Source organism: Bufo gargarizans, chromosome 1 (assembly GCF_014858855.1).
Source record: "Bufo gargarizans isolate SCDJY-AF-19 chromosome 1, ASM1485885v1, whole genome shotgun sequence".
NCBI classification, from domain to species: Eukaryota; Metazoa; Chordata; class Amphibia; order Anura; family Bufonidae; genus Bufo; species Bufo gargarizans.
Window position 1 is genome coordinate 85,179,393 of NC_058080.1, and position 14,402 is coordinate 85,193,794.

At 42.1% G+C, this 14,402-nt stretch overlaps 1 protein-coding gene across 1 annotated transcript in view; it reads right to left on the reverse strand.

The window, feature by feature from the left end:
• Positions 1–11,200, reverse strand: part of DTHD1 (death domain containing 1) — a 70,837-nt gene extending 59,637 nt beyond the window's left edge. Inside the window, exons 1-2 of the mRNA XM_044276072.1 lie at positions 11,145–11,200; positions 10,292–10,622 (exon numbers count right to left, since the gene is read on the reverse strand). Of these exons, the coding sequence (XP_044132007.1) occupies positions 10,292–10,622; positions 11,145–11,200 (387 nt within the window). The remainder of the gene's footprint in view (positions 1–10,291; positions 10,623–11,144) is intronic.
• Between the last annotated feature and the right edge of the window lie 3,202 nt (positions 11,201–14,402).

The following is a 14,402-nucleotide window of genomic DNA, read 5'->3' on the forward strand; positions in this document are numbered from 1 at the left end:
ATCTATGGGGGACCTCTCCCTAGATGCATGCCCTGAGGCTAGACCCTCTGCCCAGGGACGACCCCTAAGGGTGGGGACTCCCTGTCCTCGATCCTAGGCTAGCAACACCTAAATTGCCCTATTATAGGTGGGCTGATAATTAACGATCTCACAGTGGATTCATATACAAACAGACAGACAAGACAAAACAAACAATGCAAGGTGCACAATGTATACAGCCCTAATGATGTGATAACAACAAAAGGTACATGGTGCATCAGACTAACTATTAAAAGACACCCTAATACGATAGTATTTGATATCACAGACAGTTTCTGTGGCCAACCACAACGCGTTTCCCCCACGGTGTGGGATCATCAGGGGGTAAATGAATCTATATAATTAAACAGATGAGAAAACAAGGAGAGTAGAACGGAAGGAGACCCATATTGTGTTAGGATATCCGTAAAGCTGGTATTAATAGCCGTTCAACATACAGTGGTGTCGAGTCACAAACAATAATAAAGTTAAAAATGGACCAAATGACAATCCTAGGAGGAGAAAGAGGAAGAACAAATATCGCATCCCCTGATGTGTGAACAGATATTTCACATGATCAGAACTCAAGGTAGGTTTCTGTGGAAAGAGAAAAAAATATATATATGCATGTATTTGTACGAAAAGACCTAAATTGGCTATTGGATAAGAAAGCCACCACCATTATGAGCCCCATAAAGGGAAATAACTCACTGTGTCCGGGGGTAACTTAGTGTACACATAAACGTGATATGTATTACACTAGAGCCAAACAGGTTATGAGTCAAAATGAGGTTATTAGTGTCCACCAGGGCTAGCATCCATGTGTGTTTATGATACGTTCAGCTGAAACATAAAAACATATAGAATAGCTAGTAAATATACTGAGACACCACCTGGGACCACCACCAAACGGACCCAAAAGATATAGAGAGTGCATATACCTCAGATATGTTACTCATTAGGTAGACATCAGCCCAAGATAAATGGCCTGTTCATTGTGAGTCACCTACATGGCAGAAAGCGTACATCAGAACATAAGTAAAACTGTGGCCTGACCCTATATCAAAGAAGTGTCCAGGGATTACTCACAGTTGGAGCCTGTAGCAGCGCTTCCTCCAATCTCAATCCTCCTAGGGTCCAATGTTATGCCTCTCTAGTCGACCCCACCTTATAAAGCATGCCCCCAATCATTCCCAAATGACATAACCTGGGCCAATATGTGGATCACATTATTGAAAAAGCCATCAGTGTGGACGTGCGTTCCACTGTGGAAGGGGCAATGAAATCACTCAAGCCTCAAAATTGCAAGGGGTTTTTAAGGGAAAGGAAAGGGAGCGGGGGCAAGGGTAATGGGAACATGCAGAGTCGGGATGTGCCAGAGATGAGCCAGGAGGCCGTTCAGCTAATTGATCATGGTGGGTTAAAATAACAACATAGTGATGTTGTCTGGGGGTGGGGTATATGGTTATAATCGCAAACGGGATAGTTATGAGAGGGTGAATGACCCAGTAGAATAAGGGTCAGAGGAAACATGAAAAAGTTAGTCTTTCATTGAGACCACGGGGGGATTGGGACCGGAGTCTATGGATCCATTCACTCTCTTTCTGTAGGATCCTCCTATCCCAATCACCCCCGTGTGGAGATGGGGGTACCAGTTCCAGCACAGTGAAACAAAGAGACCTGGGATCACCCCCATGAATGTTGTTGACGTGTACCGCAATAGATGTGGCCTCCTTCTTCGTTATGTCGTTGACATGCTCTAGAATTCTCCTTCTAAGTTCCCTTGCTGTCTTACCAACATAGTCCATAGGACATGTACATTGACACAGATAGACCACGCCCTTAGATCTACAATTAATAAAATCACGGATCTGGAACGTCTGCCCTGTCACCGATCCTTTGATGATTTTCGCGGTAGTCAGAAACTGACATGCTTTGCAGCCGCCACATCTAAAAACGCCAATGGGTTTTCGGTCAAGCCAGGTGCCCTTATTGGCAGGTAGTGTAAAGTGGCTGGATAATAACAGATCCTTAAGACTCCTTCCTCGTCTATAGGAGACGGCTGGGTGTTCAGTAACAATCTCAGAGAGGTCAGGGTCCATTCTCAGGATCGGCCAGTATTTGCTTAAAACTTTTTTCACTTCCTGATTTGCAGCATCAAAGTTGGAAATAATTCTGGTCGGTTGGGGGCAGTCAGCCGTCCTATTTTTGGGAATTAATAGATCATTACGGTCTCTGGTTAATGCATGTTTGAAGGCATCCCTAAGTACAGGTTGTGGATAACCTCTGGCCACAAACCTATCCCGTAGGGCCCTAGCCTCTCTAAAAAATAACTTATCACTGCAGCAGTTCCTGCGCACCCGGAGGTATTGACCTCTTGGAATACCCCATTTGAGGGGGGCTGGGTGGTAGCTACTCCAGTGTAAGAGGGAATTAGTGTCTGTGGTCTTCCTATATATATTTGTCGATAGTCTGTCCCCAATCTTTGTCACCTTGACATCTAAAAAGGTAATGCTGGAAGGGTTATGTTCAGAGGTAAACCGGAGTCCAATCTCATTTTTGTTAAGGTCAACAAACCGCTTGAGGTCAACAAACCGCTTGAACTCCGCCGATTCTCCCTTCCAGACTATAAATACGTCGTCAATAAAGCGAGTCCAGAACTGGATGTTACTGGACCACCAGACGACGTGATCAGGAAAGACATGTGTGTCCTCCCACCAGCCCAGGAAGAGGTTGGCATAAGTGGGGGCACAGGGGCTTCCCATCGTCACCCCCCTGAGCTGGTGGTAGAGTCTTGAGTTATATAGGAAGAAGTTATGAGTAAGGGTAAACTCCAACAACTTGAATCTATTATGTGAGTCATATTGTATTCCCCTAGTGCGCAGGAAATACTCTATGGCTCTAAGACCATACTGATGGGAGATATACAGTGGCGGAAATAATTATTTGACCCCTCACTGATTTTGTAAGTTTGTCCAATGACAAAGAAATGAAAAGTCTCAGAACAGTATCATTTCAATGGTAGGTTTATTGTAACAGTGGCAGATAGCACATCAAAAGGAAAATCGAAAAAATAACTTTAAATAAAAGATAGCAACTGATTTGCATTTCATTGAGTGAAATAAGTATTTGAACCCCTACCAACCATTAAGAGTTCTGGCTCCCACAGAGTGGTTAGACACTTCTACTCAATTAGTCACCCTCATTAAGGACACCTGTCTTAACTAGTCACCTGTATAAAAGACACCTGTCCACAGAATCAATCAATCAAGCAGACTCCAAACTCTCCAACATGGGAAAGACCAAAGAGCTGTCCAAGGATGTCAGAGACAAAATTGTAGACCTGCACAAGGCTGGAATGGGCTACAAAACCATTAGCAAGAAGCTGGGAGAGAAGGTGACAACTGTTGGTGCGATTGTTCGAAAATGGAAGGAGCACAAAATGACCATCAATCGACCTCGCTCTGGGGCTCCACGCAAGATCTCACCTCGTGGGGTGTCAATGGTTCTGAGAAAGGTGAAAAAGCATCCTAGAACTACACGGGAGGAGTTAGTTAATGACCTCAAATTAGCAGGGACCACAGTCACCAAGAAAACCATTGGAAACACATTACACCGCAATGGATTAAAATCCTGCAGGGCTCGCAAGGTCCCCCTGCTCAGGAAGGCACATGTGCAGGCCCGTCTGAAGTTTGCCAATGAACACCTGAATGATTCAGAGAGTGACTGGGAGAAGGTGCTGTGGTCTGATGAGACCAAAATAGAGCTCTTTGGCATTAACTCAACTCGCTGTGTTTGGAGGAAGAAAAATGCTGCCTATGACCCCCAAAACACCGTCCCCACCGTCAAGCATGGGGGTGGAAACATTTTGCTTTGGGGGTGTTTTTCTGCTAAGGGCACAGGACAACTTATTCGCATAAACGGGAAAATGGACGGAGCCATGTATCGTGAAATCCTGAGCGACAACCTCCTTCCCTCTGCCAGGAAACTGAAAATGGGTCGTGGATGGGTGTTCCAGCACGACAATGACCCAAAACATACAGCAAAGGCAACAAAGGAGTGGCTCAAGAAGAAGCACATTAAGGTCATGGAGTGGCCTAGTCAGTCTCCGGACCTTAATCCAATCGAAAACCTATGGAGGGAGCTCAAGCTCAGAGTTGCACAGAGACAGCCTCGAAACCTTAGGGATTTAGAGATGATCTGCAAAGAGGAGTGGACCAACATTCCTCCTAAAATGTGCGCAAACTTGGTCATCAATTACAAGAAACGTTTGACCTCTGTGCTTGCAAACAAGGGTTTTTCCACCAAGTATTAAGTCTTTTTTTGTTAGAGGGTTCAAATACTTATTTCACTCAATGAAATGCAAATCAGTTGCTATCTTTTATTTAAAGTTATTTTTTCGATTTTCCTTTTGATGTGCTATCTGCCACTGTTACAATAAACCTACCATTGAAATGATACTGTTCTGAGACTTTTCATTTCTTTGTCATTGGACAAACTTACAAAATCAGTGAGGGGTCAAATAATTATTTCCTCCACTGTAGCTGTATAATGATTCAACATCAATGCTCCCCAAGATACATTCAGGGTCAAGGTTGAGAGCGTCTATTTTGTTGAGGAAGTCCATTGTGTCCCTCGTATAGGCAGGGAGGGACACAACAGACTCCCCCAACACCCTGTCCAGGTATACCCCACAATTCTGGGTCAATGAATTGACCCCCAATACAATGGGGCGGCCTTTTAGCGGGGTAACCCCCTTGTGGATCTTGGGGAGCCCATAAAAGGTCGCTATCAAGGGTTTGGCAGGCAGTAGGAATTCAAATTCAGGTACACTGATCACTTTATCATCAAGGCCGATTAATAATATTTGTTTAAGTTCCGCTAAAAAGGACTGGGTAGGATTGGTGGGTAGGATCCTGTAACCCTCTTTGTCCTTCAGGAGGTCCAGGCACATACGCATTTATGCATCGTTCTCAAGGACAACTACGTTGCCCCCTTATCTGATGGTTTTATTACAATGGTGTGAGCTTTTTCTAGCGACTTTAGTGCCTGTATCTCCGTCAAGGAGAGGTTGAAGGATTTTGGACCTACACTTTCAAGTTGTTCAAGGTCATTAGTGACCATCTGTAAAAAGATGTCAACATGTTCATAGTTTGCAGGGGGAGGCATTCTCTTACTTTTAGGCTTCAATGTGGTAAATGGGCCCGAACCTGTGATGCGGTTATGATCTCTATTTAGATCAGTGAGGGTCTGAAGGTCATTAAAGTCACCCTTGTCCAGGCCAAGCCTATTACAGGTCTCTCTGTTTGAAACCCTAAAGAATTTATGCCACTTAAGCCTCCTGGGTCCGTTTGGTGGTGGTCCCAGGTGGTGTCTCAGTATATTTACTAGCTATTCTATATGTTTTTATGTTTCAGCTGAACGTATCATTAAACACACATGGATGCTAGCCCTGGTGGACACTAATAACCTCATGTTGACTCATAACCTGTTTGGCTCTAGTGTAATACATATCACGTTTATGTGTACACTAAGTTACCCCCGGACACAGTGAGTTATTTCCCTTTATGGGGCTCATAATGGTGGTGGCTTTCTTATCCAATAGCCAATTTAGGTCTTTTCGTACAAATACATGCATATATATGTATATTTTTTTCTCTTTTCACAGAAACCTACCTTGAGTTCTAATCATGTGAAATATCTGTTCACACATCAGGGGATGCGATATTTGTTCTTCCTCCTTCTCCTCCTAGGATTCTCATCTGGTCCATTTTTAACTTTATTATTGTTTGTGACTCGACACCACTGTATGTTGAACGGCTATTAATACCCACTTTACGGATACCCTAACACAATATGGGTCTCCTTCCGTTCTACTCTCCTTGTTTTCTCATCTGTTTAATTATATAGATTCATTTACCCCCTGATGATCCCACACCGTGGGGGAAACGCGTTGTGGTTGGCCACAGAAACTGTCTGTGATACCAAATACTATCGTATTAGGGTGTCTTTTAATAGTTAGTCTGATGCACCATGTACCTTTTGTTGTTATCACATCATTAGGGCTGTATACATTGTGCACCTTGCATTGTTTGTTTTGTCTTGTCTGTCTGTTTGTATATGAATCCACTGTGAGATCGTCAATTATCAGCCCACCTATAATAGGGCAATTTAGGAGTTGCCAATGGCCACCATTTTACAGATCAGTAGACTGAGAAGTAGGCGTCTTCCACCAAAAGGAACAATTTTTTAACAGTTTTTAATTTAGATAAAATCTGACAGTGCAGTGTGTTATTAAGCAGGCTGTTTGTTACCACCAGCTACCATCCGTTTAACCATAGCCATATATGTTGCTGTTACTTTAACACCTTCAAACACGGGCCTGTTTTCACCTTCCTGCCCAGGCAATTTTTGCAAATCTGACATGTGTCACTTTATGTGGTAATAACTTTAAAACGCTTTTACTTATACAGGCCATTCTGAGATTGTTTTCTCGTCACATATCGTACTTCATGTCACTGGTAAAAATGGGTAAAACATTTTTCATTTTTATTAATAAAAAATTATAAAATAAAAAATTTTGGAAAATTAGCAAATTTCTAAATTTCAATTTCTTTACTTTTATAATAGAGTGTAATACCTCAAAAAATGTAAATTGCTTTACATTCCCCATATGTCTACTTCATGTTTGTATCACTTTGAAAATGACATTTTATTTTTTGGGGAGGTTAGAAGGCTTAGAAGTTTGGAAGCAAATCTTGAACTTTTTTGGAAAATTTTTAAGGACCAGTTCAGGTCTGAAGTCACTTTGTGAGGCTTATATAATAGAAACCACCCAAAAATGACCCAATTTTGGAAACTACACCCCTCAAGGTATACAAAACTGATTTTACAAACTTTGTTAACCCTTTAGGTGTTCCACAAGAATTAATGGAAAATGGAGATTAAATTTCTGAATTTCATTTTTTTGGCAGTAGCAAAGCAAGGGTTAACAGCCAAATAAAACTCAATATTTATTACCCTGCTTCTGCAGTTTACAGAAATACCCCACATGTGATCATAAACTGCTGTACGGGCACACTGCAGGGCGCAGTAGGAAAGGAACGCCATATGGTTTTTGGAAGGCATATTTAGCTGAACTGGTTTTTAGATGCCATGTCCCATTTGAAGCCCCCCTGATGCACCCCTACAATAGAAAAAAAAAGTGACCACATTTTGGAAACTACGGGATAAGATGCCAGTTTTATTGGTACTATTTTGGGGTACATATGATTTTTAATTGCTCTATATTACGTTTTTTTGTGAGGTAAGGTAACCAAAAAATGGATGTTTTGGCACCGGTTTTATTTTTACAGCGTTTACCTGAGGGATTAGGTCATGTGACTTTTTTTATAGAGCAGATCGTTACGGCGTGGCAATACCTAATATGTCTTTTTCTTATTTGTTTAAGTTTTACACAATAATAGCATTTTTAAACCGAAATAATGATATTTTAGTGTATCCATAGTCTGAGAGCCATAGCTCAAAGTGTAATACATGACTTTTCAGGACAATTAGACACTTTCAATTTAGACCAAATGTATTTAGACTGAATCAAATCTGACGGCCATTTCTACTGAATTAGACCAAAAATTAATTTGGGGAAATCCACTCATCTTCTAGTGTTTAGTGTTTCTTTAAATAATTTAATAATTTATAACCTAAGTTACAGGTGCAACACCTTTTCTGATGTTAGATGACAAAGATCCCCATGAGGTTCACACTTTGGTTTAGAGAAACCATTGGGTTCCAGATGTTTAAGCCAGAATTTGAAAGCTAAAATGTGGCCACATTATGTCTTTTATGAATGAATAAGAGATAAGCAGGCACACTCTTATTTGGGTACAAGTATTATTTATTAATAATTTAATATACGTGTAGTCTAGTAGAAGGTTGTATGCAGTCCCTTTTTGATAAAAAATGAAGGTATGTTGGAGTAGTGATGAGTCTTTTTAGCACATTTTCCCAGAGAAAATGTGGGTGTAAAAAAATGACCTGCGTAAATGGTGGATTGTATGTTTTGAGTATATATAAGAGAAAAATTGTATAAAACTATAAAAAATTGAAAAAATTGAAAAAAAGAGTTTACAGTCTTTCAAATGCAGGTAAAAATGCAGGTAAAAAGATGCAGGTAAAAAGATGTCTAAAAAAGTTCATAAATTCTTGCATATAATAATCACTGATCAGGATAAAAATCACTGAAAATCTGCAGGATGATCATTCACTGTTACACAGGGTTGTTATCCAGTAATGCCTCTTAGTGGAATTAGAATAAAACAGATGGCCGTTCTGTAGGGGATCAATAATGCGCCTTTTAGAGATAAATGCGTGTATAGCAGTTTATAACTGGTGGTAATTCTGTTTGTATGGTGCGCTGTGGAAGAAAGTGGTGCTCTGTGCCTAGGTGTGGCGTCCCGCAATGTCCCTGGCTACAGAGATCACTTACCCTTCCCGGCGCTTGATCTCCTGTGTTCTCTGGTGATGGTCTGCTGTTCCTGGGAGGCTCCTGCGATCCAGTCCGGTTCTCCAGAGGCAGCGGCGTGCCTTGTGTTGCCAGGGACGCCGGGGGGCGTGGTTCGCGCGTCACATTATGTCTTTGTGTGCCTAAGGCTAGGGCTAGGATTGCTGAGTAGCAGTGTGTATAGTAATGCATGGGATCACCACGGCAATCACAAGAAATCCAACACTGCTGGAATTCCCGCGACTCAGTGATCCAATTCACTTCTACAGGATCACTGCTACTCAGCGATCCTGGCCGTGACAACTGTTGCGCGACCAGTGTCTCTGTGTAGCCCTAGCCTAATTCAGCAGAATATTTAGAATTAGACATAAATGAACTGGGCGACTGCACTAGATCTCCTGTCTCTAGGATTAGACAAGTTGTAGCAATGGTTGTTTGATTTCTTTTATTCTTACTGTCAAGGATGTAGCTGTAGGGCATGTAGAGGTAGCTGTCGCTACCGGGCCCAGGAGCCTGAGTGGACCCAAACACATTTGTTCGACATAAGAAGACACTGGTATTATAGAAAGTCTATGCAGGTCAAGTCACACCATTGGATGGAGGGAAGATGTTAGGTCAAGAATGTGCCATGGGGGTAGGGGGCGCTATTTCAATTTTTGCCTCAGGCAGCACGAAGGCTATGTGCTTCCCTGCCCCTGGCAACAAACCACTGAGGGAAGGGATGCCCAAGCTGAACTCTGGCAGCAGGGCCCATGAGCCTTTAGCTACACTTCTGATTACAGTGACTAGGTCCCAAGTGGCTAGAAAAGCTCCACCCTTCCCTCCAATTTCGAAATCATAAACTCTATTCAACTTAACTGCTCCTTGGAGCAAATGGTAGCTGGAATACAGGGTATCTGAGTCAGGTGCCCACAGATTTGGGCTAAATGTAATCTTTTCTATGGCTCATCTGAGTGACCTCCCTCTAGACAAAAGTATATTTAAATCTTTTGTAACCCCATCTAACAATGACACGATAGGCAGGGGTTATTGTTGTATGCTGTAACTTGTTTGTATGGTGGTTTTATAACTGTTTAATGTGAACTGTATGGACAACTCTAAATAGCTGATAATACTCTGGCACACTCTTTACAGAGACTTTATTGCACCACTTGTATGTTTGTACAAATTACAAAGTACAAAAAAAAATAAAAAAAAAATAACTTATTTAAAAAAATAAAAATGAGAGTTTAGCAAATTTACTGGAATTCGATTTGGATTCCATTTGACCAAATCTGTTGGCTTGTTTGATTCCGGTCAGATAGAATAAATTTGACTCACATCAAGTCTCTTATTTTCCCTGACAAGTTGGGGATGACATTTTGAGGACTATATGCAACTCATTTCAAGCACTTCAACTCAAACACATCATTTATAATGTCAAAGTGACAGTGACATATATGGCTATGGTTAAACACATGACTTACGGTGGTAACAAACAGCCTCTTTAGAAAACATACTACATTGTTTGATTTTTTACATTTTGTTTTAAATATTCAAAAATGTTTGCTGGTTTGTATACTCAGACACCTTCTAGTACCATGTGATCCTCCTTCTTCATCTTTTCTATCATTTGATCTAAAAAATGGCTTATGTCACTTTGAGAAATTCATTTGAATCAAATTTCCAAATATTTGGATTTGGTTTCAACCTGAGTTTTTGGAAAATTTGGGTCGAAATCGAATTGATTTACTCATCTGTAGAATGATAGAAGTTATGAAATTAGTCATTTACCTTGTATTTGCCATGATGTCCTTCTAAAGAGATAGGCGTTAAATAACTTGACTGTATATTTTCATCAGTGACTTTTACCATCACATCCTTATAACTTCCTCTGTAATGACTATTGAATGGAATTGAAATACTAATTGGGAAAGGGATTTTAAGGTGATCATCAAGACCAGCTATATTCACAACATTGCTGACAAGTTCTTCTGAATCCGATACCACTAAAGAGCTAATGTCATCCATAAATCTGCACTGCACATTCTTATGGATTGAAGGTGGTGCTTTAATGAAGCAGACAAGTCTTTCTTCACCAAACTCCTCATCTTGCAGAGTAAATCTGTAACAACACCCAAAAAAATAATCATATTTACAGTGCAAAGCTTTCATTGAGCAGTAATACCGAGAAAGAATTAGGGACATAGGGACACATTTATTCTACTGAATGTGCCTTTATTAGGCGTATTTCACGCATAGATAGTGGTGCGACTAACCAACCTTTCCCCACTCATGCCAGGTTTAAAATTGTGGCAGTGGCGTGGGCAGGGAAGGGGACAGGCCAGCATGCCCACCTCATTCATTTTCTGTGCCTTTTCTTCCCCTAAACCAGGCATAGAAAATTATGAAGGAGATGGCGTCTTAATAAATGACCCTCATAGTATCTGCCCTGATAATTCGTGAAAAGCCAAACCATGAGGTGGTCCTCATTAGTGGGATGTCCTCCTATTGTTGGTGAGGCACTGTTGGGGATGCAGTTCTTACAAAAGTCTGCATGCTACACAGGCTGCTCCCTGGCTGAATAATGGTCTAGCAACATAAATTAGACGTGGTGAATGTTGTGCTCCACAGGCTCTGTACTCACCGTTTGCTGATCATCGGCTGCTCACTGTGCTGTGACTGCGCACAGTGTAAGGACATCGTCACGCTATGAACACAGGCTGCGCACGTCAGGTCACAGCACAGCGTGGGGCAGGCTGAACTAGAAGAGTGTGGATGTGAGGAATGGCGGCGGTGTACACAGCAGGAGAGGTAGGTTGTAAATTGTTGTTGTCTGCTCTGAGGTCTGCTTGGGGGCTATTCACATTGGGCTCTGATCTGAGGTCTACTTTGGGGGGGGGGGGGGTCATTCACATTAAAGCTCTGATCTGAGGTCTACTTGGGGGTCATTCACATTTGGCTCTGATCTGAGGTCTACTTGGGGGGGTCATTCACATTGGGGGTTTGATCTGAGATCTGCCTAGTGGTCATTTACATTGGATAATTTACATATACAGTACCTCATACCTCACATATCAATACACTGCTATATAAACTGGCCAGGAATGGGTAGTCGGAGGGGGGTTTGAATGGAGCATGGGGGCCCAATTTAGATTCTTGCTGTGGGGTCCAGTGATTTCTGTATATGCTCCTGTATCAGGCTATGTAATACCTCAGACCTGGGGGTCTTACGATTGTGTTCTTTGTTTGCTGCATTCTTATATGCTTTATATGCAATTCTATGTAATGTTATATGACACATGTAGTATGTGATTTTATCCATCAGGGAGAGGTATTGATTTAAAGTGGCTGGCTGTAACACGGCTTAACCACTCTCTTCCACCCCTTCCAGTAGAGTGGACTGGTTTGACTTCCTGCCAGGAGGGGGAAGTCTAGTGTAGCTCAGGAATCTATAGTCAGTATTAGACAGAGGGAACGAGAGAGCTCCTGTCCAGATAGTGGGGGAGCGAGGAAATAGCTCATAGAGCTCCAACTCCTGTGAACTGTATCTTTTCCCCTGTGAGGAGGATCCAAATTATACCTCTCCTGCCATAGAGTTAGGATGTAGATTGTAGAGCACCCACTCTCAAATAATAAAGGAAAGACTCAAGTGAATCCTTGAGTTTTCAGACAGCAGAGTGAGCTGCAACATCACTTTTACAGACACTGCTGTGAGGTGAGAGACCACGCTAAAGACACCTGTCACCAGAATACCACTGGGACAGCAACATCTAAGTATGGGACAGCAGCCATCTAACCTGCCACCATACCTCCTTAGCTGGTGCCAGAGAAGTACTGCACTAAAGTCTGCTGCTATTGTATGTATTTCCAATTCCCAATTTGTTACATTCAACTTTGGCCACTACCACTCCCATCCTCTACACTGGCTCCCACAAGGGTCTCTGCAGTTACCTCTAAGCCCTTCCTAATAACACTAATTTTCATAATCTTTTAGTATACCATGGATAACTTTGATTTCCTGTCTTAGAAACCATTTGAGATCTACTATATCTACTATATCTTTGCATATTAGTATTAAAAATTGCTATGCGTGGACTGACTAGTGACTATATATTCTGGTCATTTGCATTTATGCTTCTTTTGATGCACCCAATGATCTTAATTGCCTTACAGCACCTGCCTGACATGGATCTCTAAACAAAAATTCCTAAGTCCTTTTCCTGTGTTTCCCCTTTGGTAACTCATGTTGGCATGTATTTTCTCTTCCCATATGCATAACCTTTCCATCAAGAATACAGTGGTGAGAAAGATATATGGGGTCACCGTCCAGGATCGTCGCCAACAAACTCTTAATCTGCTACCTATCTACCTTCACCACTCCATTTAGTAGATGTTTACCAGAGCCCACTGCAAGGCAGGATGGACTTGGCTGCTAGGGACCAAGCTAATGTCTGCAAAGTAAGATGGCTGAAAACAGGTATGGGCTCACAGGTAGCAGACCTATCAGTTTCCAAGAAGTAGCAGCAAAACAAGCCAGATGTCATGGACATACCGAGACATAAGGATGTCCCCATGACAGTGAGCGGCAGGAGATCTTTGAAACTGGCAACACCTGGTTTGATTTTACATGTTTACCTTTAGGATCAATAGGCATCTGTGTTGTTTCTGGTACTGGCCACACCCTTAACCTCCAGGTGTTGTTATTTTGGTAATTTTACTTTCCCTATTTATAGTTGTTTCTCCCACAATGCTGTGCAGTTTATAGCTTCAGTTGGACATGTGGATAAATGGTGTTTGGATCTCACCTGAGTTCCTGGTGCTGCTATAGCTTCTTGGAAGTTAAGTGGTGTTACCTTTCCCTTTGTATTTTGGCTTTTCTGTGTGCTGCATTTCTTTGTTGTTTTGTATTAGTCCTTAGAGAGACTCCCGTTCATCCTTCCTTTTGGAGGAACAGGATGTTTCATTCCTGTCATTAGAACCAGGGTCCTTTAGGGTTAAATAGGACTTTAGGTATTCCTGTGTATGAACTCACCTACCTCTGGGGTCTGTTCATAATGGTAGTCAGTCAGAGCTTTGATTAGGATTTTTACTAGGAGGTGTCCTTCTTCCTTCCCTAGTTTTCAGGCCTTATTTCCTCTCCCCTTTCCCTTCTATGTTCGGTGTGGGGTTTCCCTCCCACACTAGAGAGTGACAACAGAGTCTAAGTCTGGAGAATCAGTAGAAGCCACAGTAAACAGCCGGTTAATGAAAAAAACAAGCTAAGGATTCAAATCCAGTACAATTAGTAGAAGCCTAATCAATAGACAAGGGGTAAATCCTGGAACAAGGCGAGGTCAATACACAGGAAGGGCCAACATTTATGCAGCTATGTAATGAGCACACAAACAAACTGGAGCTAGAAATCAGATTCACGGTCACTGAGGAGCAGTAAGTGCCTGACTTTAATCCTCCAACCAGCTCTGGGATTGGATGCCAAGCCAGGGACATGATTTGCCCAGTGGCTAGACTTACTGATAGGCCAACCAGCCATGGCTTGGCTGGTTGGCATGGCAACACTCCTGGAACAACCACACATTGGAACGTGGCTAGTTAGGTTCCTGACACCCATTTGCCACTTTTCTGCCCAAGTCTCCAATCTCCACAGATACGTTTGTAGCAGCCAGTTACTTATCCATTAAAGGTGTCCATCCTTACACCTTATCTGTTAGCCAAATGCTCACTTAGATGAAAGCTATCTCTTCTGACTCTCCCATAGAAAGGAACTCTCATCTTGGCTAAGCATTTATGTGTTTTCAATTGAATAGGAGGACAAAATTACTGAGGAGGTGCTGAAAGTCAATGGGCTCATTTCCTTCTTGCCAACATCACTTGTTCGGGCAGAGTCTGTAGATCTCCGTGCATA